A 25019-nucleotide genomic window follows, 5' to 3' on the forward strand; every position below is an offset into this window, starting at 1 on the left:
TCCCAACCTCTTTGGCTTATGACTGGTTAAAATAAAGCGACGTCTTCTTGTCACCCCTACTCACATATGGTATGTTTATGACTTCAACCAAACACTGATTTTCCCCTCTCACATCATTTTATTTGAATAAGTGTGGAAAATGACTCTGACCTTGCTGCACACTTTTTGGTTTCTGTGTCTCAGCGTTGATATAAAACAAATCTCAAGCTGAAAACTCATCAAAAAGCCAAACGAATGCATTTTACACCCTTTTCTTTTCTCTAATCTTTGCTTTATTGTCAATTATTGGATAATTTGTCCTCTTCAGGCCTATAAAGAATATTGATATAGAACAATCTAAGAGGAAAAATCACTCAGGGGTTGAAATGCTTAAAACCCGTAGACATATGCAAGCTGTAATTCAGCGTTGCAAGTAGACATAGTTTTATTTTAAAGGTAGGAAACACTGCTCTAAAGGAACATTTTGAGTCATTAGTTCATTCCGCAAGTCATTTTTGAAAGAAAACGTTGCAGAAAAATCAGGTTTGGACATTTTCTGTGGCAAATTTGGCATCTCAGTCTCTCACGAGGCAACACACTTGACTCTTAAGGCCTGGTTAGTTGTTTTGCAGAATCCAGTCTCACATGTGAATACCAGTATGTTTGAAAGTGATATGTTGAGGTGAGGACTCTATGGCTCTCTAGTCCTGCTCCGTTGCTTGTTTTGTGTACCTGTGTGTACATTCATATCTGCATGTCTCCCAGTCTTTTGAGTCACTAGGTGTGTGTGTCCAGCCAGGCAGGCCAGTGGCGAGCGGGGACGGAGCGATTGAGATATAGAGCATTAGTTGGTGTCAGGAGTAAATTAGAGGCCAGATCTGTTTTCTAATCAGAGCACAAGCACCGTGTTAGAGGAATTAGGGCGACAGCTGCTGGGAGCTTTTTATTCCTCTCTCTCTCAGCCAGAGACAGGCAGACCCCAGCTCAGGGACCACCTCTTTACCACAGCCACCTGTCAACACCGGTGCGTGTATGTGTGTGTGCACATGCATGTTTCCCTCCCCCCCCCCCCCCATTGACATGCACACTCACATACATGTGAGCACACATCCACCGCTATGCGAGCCTACACACATGCTTGCACACAGACACACACAAACACCGTCTGGTGCACTGACCTCCCTCCATCTCTGAAATTAATGACAGTGCAGGTTCTGTGTGCATGCAGACGTTCGTGGTGTGTTTATATTTTCCGGCAAGTGTGAAAGGCCCTTATGAGATATCAAATTTAGATAAGGTGGAGCGGTGGGCGGCTTTGCATATGTCTGTTTACTATGAATCCCAGCGAAGGCCTTAACGCCGTATCAACCCGTTCATTCACCACACCAGCTTTGCAGGCAGGCGGATACTGTAAGAATTTCAATGACATAGTTATACATTGGTTACACTTTAAGATACCAGAAGAAAAATACTACTGTAAAAGCAAAAAGCAGTGTAATCAAAGAATGGAATAAAAAAAATTCAAGGTCAAACAGACAATTACATCCAAAAAAGTCTACAATTCTCATTTTTTTGGATTTAAAATTAAGTCCAATTTTTTGTTGATGATTTGATAACATAACTGATTTATTCCAAGGGATGAATAAATGAATGTCGTGAAGCTGCCTGGACTGATTTTACCCAGCAGAGATCTCTTGTGGGCTGGATTGTAGGAGGGTGAGAGGTGTGGGAGGTGGCATCGAGATTCACACCGTGTCACACACTTGCTTCGGAAATGTCACCTCTTTTTTTTTTTTTTTTCCAGTGCAGTTTGAATCCGTAGTGTTTTCAGGTAGGTGCAGGGACGCATTTGGGAAAATTGTTCTTTAGAGCATCGTGGCAAGTCTTGACAGAAAGGAGTAATGCGTTTTTTTAAATGGTAAATAGGTTATTGACATTTCTGTGATGAAATTAGAAACAATGACAGCCTCTTTTAATGAAGGCTGTCAGGTTGAGTGGGACAATTTTGTAGATGAAGGCTGGGAAAATGTCCTTTTCTGAATAAACGTTATTCATGGGAATAAATATTTATTCATATCAGTCAACAAAAATGTATCCAAATTGCGTTGCTTTATTTTCCTTAAAAAATCCTTTGACACCACTGTCCTTTGCATATTGAAATGTTAGATTTTGCTTAAATGTACACAACATGGGGGAACTTATTTGTCATCGGAGGCATGAAATCAGACATAATGAAAACCTTTCTCCACTCTATTCACATCTCTAGCATGTGGATTTCTGGATATTCCGGATCCTGTAGCTAAAAACCTGAATTTAAGGCTGTCCCTGCTCTCCTCTTTTGTCCTCCTCTCTTCTTTCTTTCTGTCCCTTTCCTTGATCTGTGATTAGTGTTTTGTGTAATTAAATGAAGATTTTAACTACTAATTCCAGGGCAGGACCTAACACATTCAGTGCCCTAGACAAGCTTCCCCTGGTGTCCCCCCCAAAAAAACTTAACAACAATGTGTATTATCAAGATTTGAATCATTTCCATTTGAAGCATTCTCATTTTGGTGTACTTGGAGTAGGAGTAACGTCTACACTTTTTCGTAAACGATTACCCATCCATTTTTCTCCAATATGAGTATTTTTTTTAATATCTGCCATTGCTTAGCAACGGCTATTGCTTTACTTCATCCATTCTTTTTTGTTAAACTATGAATGTGTTCACAGGTTGTCTATTTTAAAAAACTGCCCTGACACTTTTTTTCTTTCCAACCCAGAATAAACACACACGTACCCTTGCAGTGTTGGTGTGAAGCTGAGCTAACCTTATACCACTCACACTGGCTATAGCTCACTACACTACACCAAAACTAGTTTAACATGTTTTACTCAAATTTAATATTTCATCACACAACAAAAATGATGCAAATCACTGCGTAGCTTCTTTTTTCTTTGTTTTGTACTGCGCCCGGGCCAGATGGCTTTAGCCTTTTCATTTTCTCTAACTCTAATGCACTCCACATACACATCAATACTCTAGCATGTTCTGACTGTGATGATCACTCACTGATGAACACTTTTTTTTTTTTTTTAGGAAGCACGCCACTTGACTAATTCAACTGGCCTGTGTATTATTTGTTCATCTTGTTTGCAACAAAAATAATGGCAAAACAATTTTTTTGTTTTTTGTTGTGTCTTTCTGCTTTCTCTTTTGAAGCTTTATCTGTCAAGCTGATGTCATTTTCATCACATTATTAAAGAACACAAAGTGTGAAATCCATTTAAGAGGAACATTTAGGTTGTCAAATAATAATTTACAGTTTGTCAGCTTTAAATCATTATCAGCACTCTTACCAGGAGTAAAAATATCATCACACCCACCACTATTACATCACATTAGACATTCAGCCATTAACACAATAACATTTATTGTGATTGGCTATTGAGAAGTGTCTCACTCACCACACTGATACAAACCACCTTGTGTGAATAGTAAATTAACTAATCCAGCCTTACAGTGAGAAATCTGGAGGAAGACTAAGGGTTAGTAACACACGTCTTTCTTTCTAACTTCAATTTAGGCAACAGTCTTGTGGCTTTGGATGCTAATTTGCTATTGGCTGAAGTCTAATAGGAAAACACATGCACGTACTCACCCACACACACACACACAACACACACACACACAAACACAGTCCTCCTCTCACTCTTGCACATCCCACACATGTGCGCCGCCACACAGTGTCATAAATAGACAGACAGTGCCAATCTAAGGCCTGGATGGGAGCCAGCTCTGCAGCAGCTCAGTAGTTAAATTATTAACACCAACTGGGAGAGAGACAAAGAGAGGAGCGGATCAGGCAGATCAGTGGAGAGGAGATCTGGAGAGGAGAAAAAGAGGAGGTGAATCGAGACGTTCACCTCCTGTAGACATCAGAGGGGCTGAGGAGGTTAGCTGTTTAGGTGGCGATTGTGTGAAGGCGTGTAAAGATGGAGAGAGATGAGAGACCTTGCAAGATATAAAAATATCTCTTAGATTTTTTTTTTTTTTTTTTGCAACAGAGTAGGAGAGTTTGGGATGAATACAGAACATAACAGGTTCTTGATGTGTGTGTGTGTGTGTGTGTGTGTGTGAGAGGAAGGTAGAGAGGTGGATGTTGAGGTTTGTCATGGATGGCAGTAGAATACTAATGGTGAGTGTGTGTATTAGTGTGTTGGTGTGTGTATTTAGCAGAGTGAGGGGAGGGGAAGAGAGATGGAGAGAGATCTGGGGATGTTGGTTCTGATCCAGAGAGTTAATGTTGCGCTCATTGATGGATAGAGTGCCAGCCATGAGGCTCCATACCCACACAAGATGGATGAAGCACTACTCTCTCCTCTCCCTCTCTCTCTCTCTCTCTCTCTCTCCCTCTTTCTCCTGTTACTGCTATAGTTTGATGTCTCTCGTCTTATTTCTCCCTCCTTTTCAAAGCTAAATGATGATCAGAGAGCTCTGCCACAAAGACACCATCAGATCCCAAACGGCAGCACCAGCACGTGTGTGTGTGTGTGTGTGTGTGTGTGTGTGTGTGTGTGTGTGTGTGTTTGTCCATAGAGAGGTTTTATGATTCACCGTCATGTCAGCTACCCCTGTGGCAAGGCGTCTTTTGTGTTCAACAAAAATAGAGCAAATTATGTTAAACACACCTGTGCGGTAAAGTGATTCAAATGTAGATTAAATGCCACCACAACCAAATTTCAACATATAAGGAACCTACTGTCATTCCCAACTTTTATCAACACAACAACGAAATCTATAAAGTATTTATATTTTCCTGACTGGTAAAGATTTATTTACATCAAATGCTTATTTTGCTTCTATGTCAAACTTTTCAATGGTATATATGAAATGATCTGTTATTTATATGCCCCAAATGAATTGATTGTATTGTCCCTTTAAGTAGAAAGCAAAGAAGTAGTACTTGTGTATATGTGTGAGAAAGATTACAGTACATCAACCAAAAACTCCAAAACTATAACGTGTGTGTGTGAGAGAGAGAGAGCAGATAACTTTTGAATGCAAATGCATGTTCAGCAAGAAACCAAACATGAAGTACTTGCACCGTGTGTGTGAGTGTGTGCATGCTTGTACAGTACGTGTGTTGTTTTTATTTACACGCGGAACTAAAAGCTTGACTACTTTGTCTATAACCCCCCCCCCCCTTGCACACACACACACACACGCCGCACACACACTTTACCCAGCTTCCTCCTTTCTGGCGGGGGCATCGGGGGGGTGAAGTGATCTGTGCGAAAGCCTCCTGTTCTATGCGCCGCGCGGCTGAGGCATAGGGGGATTGTGGGTAGCTGCTGTCTGCAGGGGTGGGGGGGGGTTTGGGGGGGTGGGGGGCTAGAGTTAGCGAGGAGGGGAGGGGTGGTTGGGTTGCCGGGGCGGGCGGCAGCAGATGGCGTGCCACACTGTGAGGGCCGTCGGCTGGCATCCAGAGGAGGAGGAGGAGGAGGAGGAGGGAGGGAAGGAGGGGAGGATGGGAGGGGGGGGGGGTGTGGTGGTGGTGGTGGTGGTGGTGGTGGTGGTGGTGGTAGTGGTGTGGTGTGGTGGTGGGGGGGGGGGGGTACAGGGATTGGAGGGGCACTGCTCCCAAAGTGCCAGCAGGCATCAGGAGAGAGAGAGAGACAGAGGTGAGGGGCTTTGGTGGGAGACAGGCTGGTAGACAGGCAGACTGGAGGGAACCCACAGACTCTGAGATTAGAGCTTAAGCGGGGCTTGGGAGCAGGATTTTGCTGCTAATTGCATCCAGTGAAGAAGAACCAAAAACGACAGATTTGTCTTTGAACCCTAATTCACTAGTGACTTTTGACCTTTTCCACTTCCATACAGTGTCGCCCAGTGCCTACCGCCGAGGGATTTGCACACTGGGCCAAGCAGAGGTCCTCCGTTGGCATATTGTTGTCTGAGGATTGCCACCGATGTAGCATGAGGTTGGCATGTGGAGGGCATCGGGTTGGCATATGTACTGTGAGGAGTTGACACTGGGTCTGCTCTGATGTGACATAAGTTTGGCAAGCTTGGCATCAAGGTGGCATTAGACTGGCACCGGGTTAGTGAGGGGTGCCGAATGGATGTTGTCTGTCAAAGAGGTCGTGGATATGTGTGTGTGTGTGTGTGTGTGTGTGTGTGCACGCTTCTGTGCTTCATATATCTACCTCTGTGAAGATACAGACAGATAGCGGTGGAACAAATATCCTTTGCATAAGTCAAAGTAGCAAATCACAATGAGTCCTTCAAACTTTTACTTGAGTATGAGTGCAAATCTACTATTTCATTAAGGTGTCAGTAGCATTTTAATGTTGCTAATTGAAATTAAACTAATTTGAAGAACTTTTATATGCTGTTTGGTCATTTAATCTATAACAATGCATCATATTTTAAGACAATAAATAGTTTTAAATGTAAAATCTTGATATGCAAAGAAACAAATAACTAACTGTTAAATAAATGTAGAGAATGGAGTAAAAAAAACCACAACATTTCACTCTTAAATGTAATGGAGTTGAAATGAAAAGTAGCATAATAAAATGGAAATACTCAAGTGAAGTAGCTCAAATCTGTACTCACCTCCAGTACAGACAGGCCCCAGAGCTGTGTATGTTTGTGCTTTGAAACTCGTGTCACTCTCGCCCAGGAGACAGCACACGGGACCTAAATATTTCATCTCAAAGATCTTTGTCATTCCACATTCATACGTGCGCATGGCATGCTAATGCTAACCCACATCTCTCGCTGACTTCTTCAAATCTGTGCTAAAAGACTAAAAGCACTCAGGCGTACCCACGCTAGCTAGGACACACTCCTGGGCCATTCAGGTTGACCTAGTTGGTTTATATGCTGGCCCGCTTCAGCCACGGTCCTTAATCTTTTCCACTGTGTTTGATGAGGAGAGTATTTCCATGTTGTTATAGCTCCGAGTGTGCGACCTGCAACGTGCATTATGGCTTTGATCAAAGGCATTAAACTTGAGATATAATGTGGGGCACGGTCCTGGGAGCAGAGGAGATGTCGCAGCTTTTGGAGGTGAATGGGTCTCTTTTTGTATTCACTGCGAGCGCTTCGCATTACCTGCAAGTATTGTTGAAAATGAGTCTCTGTCTCCTTCTAATTAAGGTGCGGGTAACAACCAGCACCTTCATCAGAGCATGCACATATGCAGACAGACACACAAACACTCAACACACACACACACACACACACACAAACATGCATGCGCACACATACACACAGACATCACAACCCGCTGCTGCTACCACAGAGAAGGGTTGAACAGATGTTGAGGAATTTAAGATGCAAAAGGGAACTGGGACTCCCCCCCCCCACACCCCACCACACGCACATATACCCACCCTGTGCCCCACCTCTCTGCACCCCCCCCCCCCCCCCCCCTTCTTCACATACACACAAACAGTTTTACACACACATGAATCTAAATATATTACACCTAAAACTCAGAAATACATTTTCCTTGTTTCTACACCTTCAGATACGTACGGATGGTCATGCATACACATGTACGTACACGTGCATGCACAAAAGCAGACACTAACACACACACACACACACACAGGCGCGTACATGCATTGTAGCCCACATCCCCCTCCAGGCTGGCCCTGCTCATAAGGGGCACCATGTGGCACTCTATTCCCTCTGGCACGAGGCACCGACTCTGCCAGCTCTGCATTGTCCTCTGCCCGCTGGAGAGCACGCGCCCAAACCGTGGCCCCATCTCTTCCTCTGTCTTTATCCCCCCTCTCTCTCTTTCTCTAGCTCTCTCTCTCTCTCTCTTCCTTTCTTTCACCGCCTTTCCTCTTGTTTACCATAGATGAACTGAGATGGATGTCGTTTGCTCGCTTTTCGGTCTCCAAAGCGCACCGAAACTTAAGATGAATGGGTGTGTGTTTGTGATGGAACACTGTTGGGAAATCTAGTTCCCGCACCTCATTGTCTGTCTTTGTATCCCGCCAAAATTTCCAATCTTCGTCCAACTGTAGTAGTAAATATTGTTGTAAAGCACCTGTGTTGATGGTTGACAGCCGGGATCTCCGTCAAATGGCACCGAAATGACAAAATGCCAAAAGTGACACCACAATCAGTAAGCAGCCTCTATGATGGATAAACACAGTTTGTATTCTGTGTCTCCTTGTTTGAGTAGTTGGTCGGGGTGCTTCATTTTCTTCTCTGATTGATTCTTTCAGAAGAATTATATGCCTCCTGTAGCAGGAAAGATCCTGGAAAAACACAGTGTGAAAGGGTTGACACTTTGTTGGAGCACCATCAATATAGAAGAGATATAGAAGAAAGTAACATAAGACTGGTCGTACTTAAAAACATTCATGTATGTTTTTTTTTCTTATCCTGATGAACCCTCAGTTTATTACTATTATGTATGTCATGTCTTTTTATGCCATTATAAAATAAAGGGCAAATTCTACTACACTAATACAAAGCCTGTCAATGTGGGGGTGGCTTTAACCTACACTACAAAGCTAAATATCTCTACATAGAGATGTTTACAGGTGACACTCTGGGTCATTGCTGTGTTTAGTTAATCAGTGTGAACTACCTCCGACACTGGATGGACAATGTTACTGTAAAATGTAAGAAATCATTGCATTATTGCCAAGGATCCAGATTTAGTGAAATTGAGATTAGCCTGGATCAAATCAGTCAAATTTGACTAGATTTGACAAAACTTTTATTATTCCTATATGTGCATGTGTATAATATTAGCACACATAGAAGAAAAATGGATATGATTCAAGAAAAGAAAAGAAGAGCGCAATATCTGCACTGACAAGAAAAGCAGAAACAGAAATATCTAAATGCTGCAGATCCTCACATAGACACTGGGATTATGAAGTGGAGAACATTACAAAAATGCTTAAAAAACATGAGATTAACAGCAAGATGAAAAAAAGTATACTCACAGTGTACAAAAGTTTGATTTGTAAACTTTTAGTGGTTTGTACAAACTGACAAAATGTCATCAGTGCCATGGAGAGAAAGTCATACGAGTGATGCTTTGATTCCTCTTCACTCTTTTTCCTCTGGTTCCTCCAGAGAGAGGCGGCTCCGTTCCCTCCCTCCCCCCCTCCACACAGCTGCTCTGAGGAGAGCGGGGCTCCGCGGGGCTCTGGGTAGCCTTAGCTCTCTGTGCTTGGGTGAGAATTAGCCAGCTTTAGTGCTCGCCTCGCCTGGTAATCCCTTAATCTGGCGAGACTGAGGAGAAAGGCTTTGGAGGAGAGATGGTGTGTCAATCCATGTCTTCACATCTCTCTTGGCACACGGAGGCGCACAGGAAACATGGAAAAGTTTGCAGTTGAGGAGTTATGCCATGCTTTAATGAATACGGCCTGTTTATTCTGCATGAGATATTTCATCTACTTTAAGGCGTTTACATCAATGACAAATTTATTGTGATAACTTACAAAATGAGGCGATGGCTGAGAAGTTTTAGCTTGTATCTCACACATTGGTATGGATAATGTTTCTAAAACTGAGGACCACATTTCCCATAAAGCCTGTTGCTTCTTCAGTCTGTTTAACATTTTTAACGAGATTTTTTCATTACTTTCTTTCATTTACTTTTTAAGTTTAGCTTCATTTAGTCTAAAAAAGGTGGGAGTCTATCCCTAACCCATAAATAAAAGTCAACTAGGATAACACAAATAAATCATCCGTTGCAGAAGGAAGAAGAAGAAATCCTGAGCTCAATGAAAATAGACACCTACAATAGACGGTAGTGTGTGACTTCAAAACAGCAGAACTACAAATCACTTCTATTAAACAGCCTTTAAACTTCTGATTTTTCACCGAGCCAGTCCTTAATTTTACTTTAAAGTTTTTCTTTGGCTCACTGTATTTTTAATGGGTGTTGGTGACTTGTATATAATCACAATTATTCACCCCAAACATGTCCTAAACCCTGTCACATACAAAGATTTGCTCTGCTGCCTTCAGTGTTTTGTCTCTGTGAATTTTCTATTTCAGAAAAATACCCGGTGACCCAATCCTGGCGGCTCCTCTAACCTCCAGATCCAGTTCCGGGATACCTCCTGCACATGTGTTTTGGTGCTGCAGAGCAATCCTGCAGATTTATGACATGATGGTGCACAGAGTTCAATGCGGTGTTGAGGTCAGCTGAGGCTCATAAGCTTTTTTGGCTTTGACTGTGTTTTGTTTTCAGTAATTGAACTAAAAATGACACCCAGAATTGATGCGATAATGATCAGCTAATTTTAAAAAATTCCACACAAATCACTTTGAAACAAGAGGTGGACATACTGAGATCCAGCAGGAGTCAGAAATCTCAAACTTTTTCTCTTTTTTTTTTGGCATCATTGGCATATTTAGTAAGGCATATATAAAAATATACTTCTTATTATCACAGCTGCATGTCTTTTTATCTTTGAAGGACAAGTGACAACTGCTAGATAAGTGATAGTTCAATTATACTCCTGATAAGGGTCTATGAATAACAAAGCATCCCAACATGTTAACATTGTCATGAATGCAATAACACGGAGGGGAATGAGGGACGGCCTGGTACTGATTGTGCAACCACACGGTAATGAATGGCTAATGTGCTGGTGCAGAGTAGACGTTAATGCCATCCTAATTCCCTTTTGCTCAGAGCGGGGGCACCGTGTCCTGAGCCTGTTAATCTGAACCCTTTAAACCTTTAATCTGGGAATCTGTCACACAAACACACACACACACATAGACGTACACTCAGACAACCTGTCATTGCTGTGTAAAAGCACTCCACCATACCTGTCATACCTCTCTCTCCCTGTGTCTCTCTCTTTTCTCTGAGACACATGTGACATATTGAGCGCCTGCAGCGAGATTCTTCCCCATGAGCGGCATTCCAGAGCAGGCTGTCCCAAGGGAGCATGGGAGTGGGGCCGGGGAGTGGTGGGTCTGGGGGCAGTTGGAAGGGAGGGGGTGGTCCGGGGCTGAAGAGGAAGCTAGTTTTGTGTAGAAAAATAAAGTAGAAAAAACATGTCAGACAGGTCACAATCAGCCGCATATGAAAGATGTACATACACCACAACGCTATCACAACGCTACCACGACATGAAGAAGAGCACGTTATGTTCAGGAACCTGCTTAGTCAACAAGTTTAAAGACAAAACAACATCTTGAGTCACTAATTTAAGGGAAATTAAAGTGATGCTCCTAAAATGAGACCAATTAAATGAGGAACACATATGAAATGAAACAAAAAAGGGTGTAAAAATGCATACAACATCAAAAATACATGCAAGATGAATTAATTAACGTTCTGCAGGGCATCTGGGCGACTTAAACTGGTCGCTTAACACACTATTTAAGCTACTAGAGGGGGTGACCTTCATTCAGAAATATGGTTTTGACTCTCCTTCTGGTTCTTTCCTGGCTAATTCTAAGTGATAACTGTTGCTTTGCAGTGTCCTCTGTAGTCTGAACAGATGTTTCATTGCCTTAAAGTTGGCACTAGATGTTGCACATTTGCAGTATAGGTTTAGTTTGAAGACGATGAGTACAAAAAGATAAACCAATCACCTGTTTTGAAGCTTTTTCATGTTCCTAATCTCTCTCACAGCAACACAAAGACTGCAGTTATCTAGGCCTTTCCACTTTGAGTTGTTGATTGTGTTTTCTCTCCTTAATTAGATCAGAACGGGGACTTTCTGTGCGTGAGTGGAGACACTGTGTGCGCATTTTTGTCACATATTATCTTATCATTTTCCCTCTTTCTCTCCCTTTGTCCTCGCTCGTCTCCTCATTCTTTATGTCTGCCGGTAAATATTTCATTTGCTTTGCCGTCGTAGCGGGCTGGTACATTAACCAGCGGTGCCAGTCGAGCTCTCTGCTTGTGGCTGGCTGTATAAAAATAAACACACTCTAGTTGTAATGAACAGATGTCACAGAATTTAAACGTGCGCACCCCAACCTCCTCCTCCTCCTCCTCCACCACACACACACACACATACACACAAACACACTTCACCCTCCTCTCGCAGCTCTCCTCCTCCTCCTCCTCGTTCTTGCTCACGCATAAAGACGCACACGCATGCATGCACACACAGCGTGCAGTTACACTCCTGCATCCACATGTATTAAGGAACACAGAGAGCAAAGGAGCTGCAGGATCTAAACACTTGTCCACATGAGTGTATTTTGAACCTACAAATGCAGGAACTCTTATGTATTCCCATGTGAGCTTTCCCTGGCAGACATTATGTTGCTCTGCCAATCTCTTCCTGTTTCTCTCTATTTCTATTTTTCTCTCTCGCCTCCCTTCCCCCCCCCCCCCCCCCTCATCTCTCTGTCTGTCTCTCTGTCTGACAGCAGGCTAACACTGTGGTCATTTTACAGACTATTTTCATGAGGTCCTCCCATCCACTTCGCAGAACCAGCCTGTCATCCCACAATCCCCGGCGGCATCATCAGAACCCATTTTGGTACTGCGAGGAAGGGATGGGCACAAGTGTATATGAGTGTGTGTATGTGTGTGTGTGTGTGTGTGTCCATCCCCCTTGTCACTCCCGCTCTTTTCCCACTGAGCGTGTGCCAGCTCTCTGTGTTTGCTGGCTGACAGGACCGAAGGAGAGACGATTGTTCTCTGCGTACCCAGAGACCCTCCCCTGCCAAGTCTGGGATGAAATCCTTTCTATAGTGCTAACTCCTCACAGTCGGGCATCTCACAGCAAAACACACACCATTACTGCTCCGGGTGGGAGGGTGATAGCACGCTAAAAGTCAGTCACATACACAGAGGTCTGTTTTACACTAACACTGCAAAAAAAAAAAAAAAAAATCTCTTTTAGCAAGTCAATTAGTCCCATTTTAGACCGAAAGTATCTGTTTTCATACATGAGCTAATTCAACGTAAATAGAGAGTTTCCTAACATTATCCCTTATTTCAAGATTGTGAGGAAGGTTTTAAGATGATCTGCCTCATTTCAAGATTCAGTCCAGCAAGTCCAAAAAGGGGTTCTTCCACCCAAACCTATCAGTGCTTCTTTAATTCTTTAAAGTTCCAATTTTTGGCACATGCATTCATAACCTGCCACCAACTATGAGTGTCAATCAATTCATCAGCAGCAGGTATAGCTATCAAAAGATGTTGTCTATTAGGAAAATTCTTGAAGACAGATAGCTGCAATGGAAAAAAAACAAAACAAAACAGCAGATCTCAACTAGACTAAAAATAGAGTCCTTGTTTTAAGTTTGGAGGAGCTGTGAGCAGCGGCATTGATGGACAGAGCAGGTCATCCCTGTGATGGCAGAAGAGGCGGGCAACGGGAGATTAAAGGTGACGGAGAGAAGCCGAGATGAAGGGATGAAGGAGAAGGCCGAGATGAAAGGAAACGGGGAGAGGTGCGGAGGTCGTCCGGGGGGTGATCAGTGAGGTGGATGCGATGCCATCTGACAGGTCCAGCTGGGAGACTGCCCGCCCCCCAGCGCTGCAAACTGGTCAATATGGAGGCCAATTACTGCTGCCCATGTGACCAGGGCATCATCCAACCCTATCATAACACACGCGCACGCACACACGCACGCACACATGCCATCTGTGCAGACCAGCAACGACCCCCGCACCCCCCTCCTCCACCCCCCCCACCCTCACTTCTGATCCAGTTGCGTCCCAGTGCACGCTCCTACTTAACCTCCTAAACAGGGGCCAGCCACGCCCCGCCACCGGACCCTCCGGAGCATACCGGAACTGGGCCTCAGTGACGATGAATCAGAGCTGTCGGACAGGTCAAGAAGACTTTTTGCTTTCACTCTGTAGTCAAACTCTCTGAACAAACCCACAACCTCCCCCCCCCCCCCTCCTCGTACAACATCTGGCACCACCCAAACCCCGGCAAAACCTATCTGGCCACCCGCCAAAGGCCTCAAACCTACCTGGCGCACACCCGGATCTCCACCTCTGTCTTTTCACCCCACCTCTACCCGGTGTGCTCCGGTTCTTCCCTGCTCCCTCCCCACCCCCCTCTCCTTCACCCCCCTCTCCTCTCTACCTCCTCCTCCTGAAACCCTTGTTTCTCCCTTGGCAGGACCTCCAGCAGTACCACACTCTCAGTTTAGCTTCTGCGTCGTCTTCTGCCCCACTGCCCGTGCTGCACCGTGCCCCATTGTGTGATAACAAACAGATGTTGTGGAATTTCCTCTGAATGGGCTGCCAGTGACAGGCCCGCTCCCGTGTCTGGCATTGTGGGGGGCACTGGCATACAGTCTGGCAAAGTGTGCTCGATTGTTTCCTCTGTGCACATGTGTAACATTTTGAGTTTGCAGCAGGTGTCAGAGAAGTTCACAAATGTTTACGTCCTCATACCTTCTTTTTCGTGCATTTTTTTTTCGTGCACATAAATTATTCAAATATGATTGGTGTGTGTGTGGGTTGCATTTTTTTTTTTTTTTAAATCAAAGCTCTGTCCATTTCAGCTGCATTGCCTCGTGGTTTGTTTTTTTAATCACTGACAGATTGCAAATGCTCAAAATCTCCATGGCCAGATTATCTTTTCCTCCTCTCTGCATTGAATCCTAAACGTGTTTATTCCTCACATATTTTATATCCATGTTATTATCTGATATCTGCATTTTAAGGGGGAAAAAAACCCCACTCGGGTATTATTTTAGCTAGACGTTAATTGGTATTCACACACCATAGTACATGTGACATTTTGATAATCGCACTATTGACTGTTATGTCGGACAAACACTCTTGATTTTTTTTTTCCTACCAAGTTGAGTGAGAAAAAGAGTGGGCACGAACACGATAATTTAAACAGCGAGATTCATTCAATCACTTTTCATCCTGAGTGGAGCACAGAGTGTCACTGTAAGTTTTTTTTCTTTTCTTCTTAAGTCAAACTGACTGCAAATTCAACTTATTGGTGAGACGTTTATTTACAAAGATGTAGCAAATAAGGTCGTAAATGATTAATTCACAGAACAACGTGAAATAATTTCATAAAGTTTGTGGAAAATGTGCAAAAGCAAACAAAACACTTGTGAATTCTTTCATATTTCGACAAATCTTAGATGCTGCGTCATCATTTTATGTCGTTTAAATGAGTTTTTATGTGTTTTTTATTATTTTTTTTAAAAAAGGTGTGACACATCTTAATTAAAGTGTTGGTCAGTTTGATGGTATGATACACACACACACACACACACACACACACACACACACACACACACACACACACATTTTAATAGACGTGCAACTATAAAGATAACTGTTTGTAACTGGCAGCAATGATTAACAGTGAGAAGTTAGAAAACATGAGGTAACACATTTGCCCCAATTTCTGAAAATTTCACCCGATCAAAGCTTAAAAACAGTCTTCAAATAATCAGATTAAATAAAAAATTCCAAAAATGTCACTTTAAAACTCGTGCAAACGTGTGTGTGAGTGTGTGTGTCTGTGTCTCTCTCTCTCTGTGTGTGCCAATAGCCTGATTTGTTGCAAGGTTACCACATGTAAGGACTGTTAACACAGCTTAATTCTGAGGATGCAACTTATCCTTCTTTCAATGCATGAGCTCACGTAAAATAACATTAGAGGGAGATAAATATTCATAGATCAACTCTTCACAAAAAAATGCTTTACTGCTGTGTATCTGCGTGTGTGTTTGTGTGTGTGGCGAAGGGGTTACTCGGGATGAGCGCTCTCGTTTTTAAACGTCCTGGATAATGAACAGATGCTGCAAAAATTAGGAAAGAAACATCGACTCCTCCCAGCAGTGCCACTTTGGCCCGGTGAACTGGCACACTGGCGCACACACTGGGTTGTCCTCTCCGGAGCTCCTGGTGCTGCTGCTGGGGAACATTAAGGGACTTGGCACGGCTCTCCTCCGCCAGCCTGCCAGCCTCTCTCTCTCTCTCACTCTCTCCGGACTGTGGAGGAGGAGGAGGAGAAGGAGGTGGAGGTGGTGGTGGTGTGGGGGATCGGGGAGTATTTTGATAGATGCCCTCTCCCACCGCTGGCTGGCTTCACTTCTTGGACCGGCTCCTCCACACATCCTTGCAACTTTTTTCTTTGCTGATGAGGCCAAAAATATAATATAGAGAGAGGCCTACAACTAACAGAAAGGTGTAACAAAAAAAAAAAAAAAAAAAATCAGAGTGGGCCTCGGGGTTTCTGCCGTGGTTCACTTCGGTGGTTTGAGACCCAGAGCCTGAACCAACACTGCAGAGCTCCGGTTTTTTGATTCACACCAGGGACACTATTACTAAATGAATGTACTCACAGGTAGAAACGCCTGCCAAATGGACCATATTGTATGTAATATAAGGTAGTGTTTTTATGCTGAACCTGAAAGACATGAGCAAGAGATTTATTAAGATGAAAAAAAAAAACACGCCAGAAAAACGAAACACTGCAAGTAAATCAGAATTTATTACCTGATGCAGAATTATTAAAATATGTCATGCATTACACCATCAAACGTCCCACCATGATGCATCTTTACAGAATGATGCTGTTGAGATGTAAAGCACAATAAAGCCAATTTCTCCTGTGCACAGAACGAATTCTGCAGTAAGTATATGCAACCTTCACAAATTTCATTTTTTAATTAAAAAATGAAGATGTCTTCTTTATTCACCTTTTAATCTTTATCAAGTTTATTTTTCAAGGGGCGTTAAAAGGCATAAATAACCTTTTTTTTTTTTTTTTTTTTTTTAAAAAAACGATTTGTCTGCAGGTTAGTTTATTATTTACTATATATTGCACTCTGTATTGTATTGAAATATTATTGCACGTTTTAATTGAAAGTGTCAATTGAAACTAATTTAAAATATATATCAATGCACTGTATGTCTTATACACAACAGTCATTCCTTTACCATCCACACTTTGAAACTTTCAAATATAAAGAGATCACTTGACAAACTGTAGGAATAAACGATGACAGACAGAATATTTTCAGATTGGCCAGCAAAAAATGCTCCTTTTTAAATATTGTATTCCTGTATTTTTATTTAACTGATCCTCACACTACATTTAAATAATCAAACAAGATCAACATTGAAGCTTCCTGCGTCGAGCAGTGGTCATTCTTTCCAAAAAAAAAACCCCTCAGCTGATATTTCACACCGTTTTATTCCAAATAAAATAGTCAGTTAAGACTAAGTCCGTGTTGCTGGTATGAAGTTGGTCACCGTCATCCCGCCACCCAAAGCCTGTGTGTATCCTTACAGCAGAGAGCACCCAGGACATTTTGGGGAACATATGGGTCCCGGGGCAGCGCTCCAAACCCAGCCGGGGTGGCAACGGCTGCCCCCCCTTCACTGTGTGTGAGACCATAGAAAGCGTGTGTTATGTTAACATACTGTATATTTAATAAACATACAGATGTAATTCATTTAAACAGCCCACGAATGGAAATTGCTGTCTCAATCATTCTGTTTTTTAAAAATGTATGGCATTAATATGAAATGTGTGTTTAAAGTTACAGGAGGTGAAACTATATGAACGGGAGGCGACTTCATAATTTATATCTGATGTTTAATGCATCCTCGAAACATGGAAATCAAAGATAATGCCTCTGATATCACAAAGCCGCAATTAAGAATTTTTGGAAGAAGAAAAAACAAGAAATAATAACCTTCTTTTGTTGAGATTCGTTTTCGTTGCCCAACAAGTAGCCCAGTACAAAATCTTAGGAATATACGATGCATCAAAAAAAACTACAGGTGTGTTTTTATTACATTTTAAAAGAAAAATCATTAGTTTTGTTCCTCTGTCATTTTTTCTGCTTTGACGTGACCTGAGGCCTGAATCAACTCAGTCTGGCTCTCTTTGGGTGAGCTGGCTCTTCACTGAGCCTGATTGACACTGGTCGTCCAGAAAACCAGTATCACGAAGCTGGTTATCAACTAGCTCAGTCAAGTCTGGGTTTTCTAGCTACAAGCACGTTCATGTGAAAGAGGCGGGATTGTTAATTACGATCCACATCACCGGAACCATGAATGAAGTACTTCATGTGATACCAAGTACCTGCGGAAAACTTCTGTTTTAGAGACATTAAAAAGTCATATTCAACAAAGTGAAATGTAAACAAGCGTGTAATCACACAACAGAATAAGAAGATGTAGAAACACTAGAAATAATTTCCAATATTAAAAGTAGGCTAAAGCTTAAAATACATATAGTTGTTATTATATATGGCTTAAGTATTGAGTGAGTATTTTTTGCTATTTAGTTGGATGATGAAGAAACCATTCTGAATATGTCACATAAAAAACTTAAATGTAATACCAGACTGTTTCTGTTACAAAAGCACAGAGTGGAAAAGTAGTCAATAACTGATGAAGTCTATCTGACCGCAGTGTCACATTTATAATCATGGGAGCCAATTAACACTGTGTGGATTATTTTTCTAATGAAAGACAATCTTTTGTTTTTATTTCCAATTATCATCACACATTTGTCTCAAGTTATTCTGAGCTGCAGCGATGGAATCAGAGTGTAAAATCATTCACACTGTCAGCTTTCACTCCGGGTATAAAATAAACTTTGCACAATTAAAATGCAGATAAAATCATTATTATGTGTTTAGTGTCATTGTTAGAAGCTCTGTTTTAAAAGCAGAGTGGAAATATAAAGCCTGGAACAATAAAATGTTTCTACTGACCTATAAAACTATATATAGCTCGTTTTTACTTGTAACTTTATTGTAAACTCAAGACTTTTGTCCATGTCAGGATCCTGTAGGAATGATGACTCTTTTTTTCCAGTGATCTGATTGGTCAGTGGTCGGGGTGTTGACAGGTTGTGATCTGATCCTCTGAAGTTAAACTGCTCCGGAGTAGGTTAGCTGTTCAGCATAAGTTGCCATGGTGATTTATACCAGTTAAAAGTGAGCCAGCTTCTTGATACCGGAAAACCTGAGTTAAACCCAAAGATAGCCGGCTAACATACTAATCTCGCTTCGTGATATTCTACAGGGCCTCTGGTGTGAAACCAACAGACCTACAGGACGTGTGAGTGTGTGTGTGTGTGTGTGTGTGTGTGTGTGTGTGTGTGTGTGTGTGTGTGTGTGTGTTTTAGATATGTTAGGATAAAATCTAAAGACACCTTCTGAAAATGTGTTCAACATGTTCTAAAGCATATGGAGTGAATGAAGAGTCCATCATGTGTTTCAGTATTATCATATTGCTTACAGTTTGCTTGAATTGTTTGGATTTTTACCAAAGTTTAAGCTTGAACCTTTTAAAACAGAGCCAGGCGGCAGCTGCGGGAGCTCTCCGCGGTGCTGAAACAAACGCCCTCCTCACATCCTGTCCTAAAATATCTCCATTATTACTCTGATGACCTTGAATGCGGTGCTTGGCATCAATTAACCTGCACTATTTGTAGTTGTTAACCAGAGTGCTCCGATCAGCCTGTAGAGTCTCCAAATGTACATAACAAATGTCTGCAAATAAAATCAGTTTTTTTTGTTTTTTTTAAAGATTGCTTTATAAAAATCTAACTGTCCGCCAAGCAAAATGACTCATTGGCACCAATTTATTTCATCAGGATGAGTGACAATACTGCCCTCTCCCTCCTGTCCTGGTTTATTGGATTAAGGCCCCAAGGCTCTGTGAGGAACTCCTGCAGGTTGTGGCACCAGGCCTGCTCAGCATCACTGTCATTATCGACTAATACAAAGACTGATGTAGGTTTAAGTTACATCTTTTTTATAATTTCAATATGCTCCAAATACAAAGAGCCATTTAAAGTCGATATAAAAACGAATTATCAATCAATCTTCGATGGAAAGCTATTAATGCCGCATTTTTTTTAATAGGCTGCCGAAGCTTCCGTAGATGTAAAAGAAGGAAAATCAAGTTGCACAATCTCATTTATTGTCATTTTATTTTACCACACAGTTGGTTGAATACAAAGTTGAAAGACTTGAATTTTATGAAAAAAAAAAAGCTCAGCAACACATGGGATCCCTTCATTTCCATAGACTATTAACATCCATTGCAAAAAACAACACAATAAATACGTGCAATAATAATAATGATAATAATAATAATAATAATAATAATGATAATAATAATAATAATAATAATAATAATAATAATAATAATAATAATAATAATAATATAAACCTATTCAACATAGCAGATTGCAAATCAAAAGGAAAGTATTGAACCAAAATTGAATTTGAAAGAAAATTACAGTGCAATGGCTCAATTAGAAGAACAGGGGTAATATGAATAAATAAGAGTAAAAAAATTAAAATGAGAAAAAATGTCTGATTTCATTGTATTTTCATTTCATTTCATTTTTCAGTTTTAAACATTTTGGCCAATTCAGCCATTGTCAGATCTGTTGGGTTTTGATTCCCAAGTGTGTGTGTGTGTGTGTGTGTGTGTGTGTGTGTGTGTGTGTGTGTGTGTAGTATGTGTGCAGCAACAGTGCTGATGAATCATACAGTGTCTCTCTGGGCCTTGTTGCCTCGCTCTGTGGTGTCGTTGGGTTTTGCATAGATGCGAAACGATTGATTTGCTGGAGAACAGATCTTTTTTTTTTTTTTTTTTTTTAAACAACCCAACCCAGCACATTTTTTTTTCTGCATTTTTCTTTGCATTCCTAAAACAAAAAAAATTCCCAACCTCCCAAATCTCGCACGTATAGGCGAGTAAATGTGATTTGCATTATAGCTTGTTCAGTGATTTATTTCTAATTTCGTAATATTAGAAAACCACCGCCAATGTCAGGGTGTAGCTGTAGCCAGTGATGTAGTGGTAAATAAATAAGTGGGTAAACTTTGACTTTTCAGGAATCAAAATGCAAACAGCCACCGATACAAACACAAATCACATTTTTAAAAACATTGATAATTTGAAATTCCCTTATTTTCATATAGATCTTGATAGGATTTGTTCAATCAAAATTCCTCTTAGAGATTTATATCAGCCTTAAAAGCTGAAAAATTCAGTTGCTCATAACAAGAGTGTGGGTTAGATGGATTGCCCTCCACTACATCCCTGACTAAAGCAAACCAAAAACAAAATTGAACACTGAATAAATTAAAAGAAAAACACTAATGACAACGAGTGAAACATCTCTCCAGAATTCCTAAATCCTGACAGGTAAGTTTGTCAAAAAGTGTGCCGTGGATAGATTGTTGATTGCAAGGGGACGCACGATAGGCTTCTCTTTTTTTTTTAATTGTGAAAAAACGCGTTCAGTTCGTCATACACGGGGGCCCGTTCGTGGTGTAAGTGCATGTCGTGGTAAGGCAGGACGTTTTCAGAGTGAATGCCGCTCCGGGTCCCCGAGGAGCCAAACACCAGGTTGTGGGCACCGCTGGGTCTGGAGCCAGGCAGGCCGGAGTAATGCATAGAGTAGTGGTACCCCTTCTCGTTTTCGGGGGACGCAGAGCCTTGGTGCTTCAGGGAAAAGTTGCCATTGATGCACAGGGGCGGGCTGAGGGGCCCCTCGTATTCAGGACTGTTATACTCCGGGGACCCGCTCCCACCGTAGAGAGAGTCGTAAGTCGAGCAGTAGCCGTGCGTCCTCAGCGGATGCGAGTTCGAGCCCGGCTGGCAGTGGGGGCTGGAGAGACGCGCGCACTGGTACGGGTAGGAATGCATGGAGAAGGAGCCGGACCCGTACCTGCTCCCGTCCTGACACTGCTGCTCGGTTAGGAAGTTACGGGAGTTCAGCTGCAGGCATCCCGCCACCAGGTTGGTCGTGGGCTGGGAGAGTCCCTTGCACAGCGTCTGGACGTAGGACACAAGGTCGGGCCTTTTCCCAGAGCGCAATATCTCCGACAGGGCCCAGATATAGTTTTTGGCCAACCGCAGTGTCTCGATTTTGGACAGTTTTTGCGTTTTGGAGTAGCATGGCACCACTTTACGCAGATTGTCGAGCGCAGAGTTCAGGTCGTGCATGCGGGTCCGCTCTCGCGCGTTGGCCTTTGTCCGCCGCATCTTGGAGCGCTCGATGCGGGCCTGGGTCATCTTGCGCTTCTTGGGGCCCCTTTTCTTGGGCCTGTCCCCCTCTGTATCCTCTCCGTCGTCCTCCTCCTCCACCTCGTCGTCCTCGTCGTCTTCCCCGGCGTGCTCCGAGTGCGTCCGGCTGTCTCCTCTCAGCTCAGAAGAATCCATGTCGTCCTGGGTTACCTCATGGTCCTCATCTTTGATCCGGGGGCCCTCGCCTTCGCTGTCCTCCGCCCAGCCGGAGTATTTCTGCACGTCGGGAAGCAGCGAGGGGTCACTGAAAAGCCTCGTCAACATTGTGGCTCTGGAGAGGAGAGAAAAAGAAATCGAAAACGAGGCCTCACAAGCACAGGACATGTACAGAGTGTCTAAGTAGCTGTATAATAAGAAAACGAAGAAATGGCTCCATACTAGAAAAAAAGATTAAACTCTCTATAGTGCACGTCACCATAAACATCCCAATATTGGCCCTATATTATAAATCCCACTGAAAATGTATTAAATTCTCGGGGTAAGGTCAATAAAACTATTAACTAGACTACTATCGCTGCTTGACTTTTAATATCATTTTACCATCAGAGTCGTTATTTTCACCTACAGGACAAAGAGTGCAAATTTGTGGGGGCTGAAAAAGAGAAAGAAATCAGCTCTTAAAAGCTTTACGCTGGGTTACAGCCAGACGGATCCCTCATTTAAATCCCTGCTGTCATCCCGTGTGCCCTCTCGCGTCCTCTCAGCAGCGGGTCCCAGCGGCAGGGGCCACATTACAGGTCCCACGGGGGGGCCCCCACTTTCACTCCTCCTGACGCCCATATATATACACTGCTGGCTGCATTCCAGCACTATTCATCTATACCCATACACCTCTCCTCAGAGGAGGCGAAAGGGATTTTATTTAATTGGTAGGTTTGCTCCGTATAAAGTCACGCTGATTATTAAATTAAAGCTTATAGACATTTCCTAATTCAAGCTGTAAAAAGGCTTGGAAAGCTGTTTTAATACCATGGCCTTTAAGCAGCAGCCAACAGGAAAAGTAACCCACTGTCTTTTAAAATAAATAAAATATTAACATTTTATATATCGTATGTCAGATGAAACAATAATAATCATCATTATAATAATAATTATAATACATAAAGAAAGAAATATTCCCTTTTTAGGATAAAAATACATTAAATTCTTTCGCAAAATACATCAAAATAACAGTAACGAAGTACATTTAATGTTTTAAAAGTAAGCAAACGTGTATTATTAATAAATCTAAAATCAAAAGTAAATTGATTAGCCTACCACTTGATTAGTAAGTTCAGTCCCATCACAGAAAGACGAGGTGATCTTTGACAGCTTCAATAAGCCTCCATTGGCTTCCTCCCTAACATGTTTCACTTCCCATCTATTATTATAGTGCAGCAGCAGATAGACTTGCAGCCCGTGGTAAGGTAGGCTGTGATGGTTGGTTAATTATCTCGGGGGGTGTGCCAGGGGCAAAATCTAGTTTTTAAATCTCAGGCTCAGGAGGTTTGCTCAATTAGAAGGGGGGAGAAAAAAAACACAACAACGTTTAATTAACAGACCATGCAGCTTACACGAAATAGATTTCACACATAATTCAGTATGCACGAGTGCATGATTTCAAAGCACTTTTTTTTTAGTCAGCCCTTTGCAGATGGAAATCGCTTGTATCCTTTTAGCCCTCGTTAAAAAAAAAAAAAAAAAAAACACAACTCGTGAAACACACAAATATCCTGCAAAAGCCTGCATGCATTTACTCCCCTGGAGCAGCAAACGACTGTGGGTTTAAACAATGTTATGTCGAGATAGATTGTTGGAGATAAAATTGGACAAACAGAGATAAATCATAATGCACACCGCCTGTCACAGTCAATGGCGTTGTCCCACCCTTTCATTTGCTCCGAGATTGGACGTGCAAATCATCGACAAAATCATCAATAAATCTCCCATTAAGCTCGAGGACGTCCTTCGCTGAGGCAGCGGGGGCTGATGTCAAAATCTTCTACTGATATCTGTGCTGCTCATCGTCTTTTGTTTCTCTGATTCAATGTCCAGGCGCAGGAATCTCTAAATCAAATTAATGTCCGATATGATCTATTTACAGCCTGCGCGACGCTGTTGTAAAAAAAGGGGGGGGCTACTCCAATTCTCCAAGATTGCTCCCTGAAAATAATCCTGGAGGGGTTGAAACCCGGACCGGGAGTCGCTTTTTGACGCCTTTTTGACTCAAGCGTGGCATTTTGATCTTTATCTTTTATAATCCAGGTAGATGGATGCCAAAAGTTGAAGGGCAAGCAGAAAGAGAGCGAGAAAGAGAGAGAGAAAGAGAGAGAAAGAGAGAGAGAGAGAGAGAGAGAGGTGGAGTGCGGAGCTATTTTGTGCACCTAATATGGAAATCCAATAAACTGGTCAACATGCCATTTATGACATTTTTGCCAAAATGTGCCATCAGCAGATTTAGACTCTGCACAGAGCCTATACACCGTGGATCAATAGGAACACACAGGAGCAAAGTCACACACATATTGGGCGACTATACATTAGATTTCCACATGGATTCATGCCAGTAGATTATTAGCATTTTACCCTACAAATTATGAGCGATAAAGGTGCCTTAATTTCCCAAAACAAGCTATTTAAAGTACAGTAACAAACGCAGATGAACCACCTTGCATTAAAAATACATCTGTTCATCTGTTTATTAGATTAATTTACTCCTCCATTTTGGACCTGCGCTTCAGCATCCAAAGATTTTTTTTTTCTTCTTTTTTTTTTCTTGCTACTGTTGTTGTTTATGTTCCAACTTACCTCGTCTCGAGCTCTTCACAGGGGATAGGAGAGAGAGAGAGAGAGGAAAAAAAAAAAACTGCGCTTGAGTTTCAGACCATCTTCAGGGGCCGCATGAGCGAGCGAACCAACGCTCCCTATCAGTGTGTAGGTGCAGGCAGCAGCGCGCGGCTCTCCTCCTCTGGCTCTGATGGGGTTGTTTAGTGGTGCTTCTCTCCCGGCGCGCGCACTCGAATAACCGGAGCTTGCGAGCTGAAC

General features: G+C 42.3%; 1 protein-coding gene across 2 annotated transcripts; it reads right to left on the reverse strand.

Annotated features, from left to right (window-relative positions):
- Positions 1 to 20054: 20054 nt before the first annotated feature.
- Positions 20055 to 25016, reverse strand: LOC122967249 (neurogenic differentiation factor 2-like). 2 transcript variants are annotated; one of them, XM_044331786.1, is made up of 2 exons: positions 24783 to 25016; positions 20055 to 22266 (listed from the first exon to the last, which is right to left on the reverse strand). In XM_044331786.1, exon 2 carries the CDS (start codon positions 22257 to 22259, stop codon positions 21186 to 21188), a length of 1074 nt encoding a protein of 357 aa, XP_044187721.1. In that variant the 5' UTR covers positions 22260 to 22266; positions 24783 to 25016; the 3' UTR covers positions 20055 to 21185. The 2 variants fall into 2 exon arrangements, with proteins under 2 accessions (XP_044187721.1, XP_044187722.1); XM_044331787.1 differs by lacking the exon at positions 24783 to 25016 and adding an exon at positions 23253 to 24167.
- Between the last annotated feature and the right edge of the window lie 3 nt (positions 25017 to 25019).

The sequence above is a fragment of the Thunnus albacares genome, chromosome 17 (assembly GCF_914725855.1).
Source record: "Thunnus albacares chromosome 17, fThuAlb1.1, whole genome shotgun sequence".
NCBI classification, from domain to species: Eukaryota; Metazoa; Chordata; class Actinopteri; order Scombriformes; family Scombridae; genus Thunnus; species Thunnus albacares.

Bases quoted from the DNA above. Each gene is read 5' to 3' on its own strand.
- LOC122967249 (XM_044331786.1), bottom strand. From the start codon at position 22,259: ATGTTGACGAGGCTTTTCAGTGACCCCTCGCTGCTTCCCGACGTGCAG.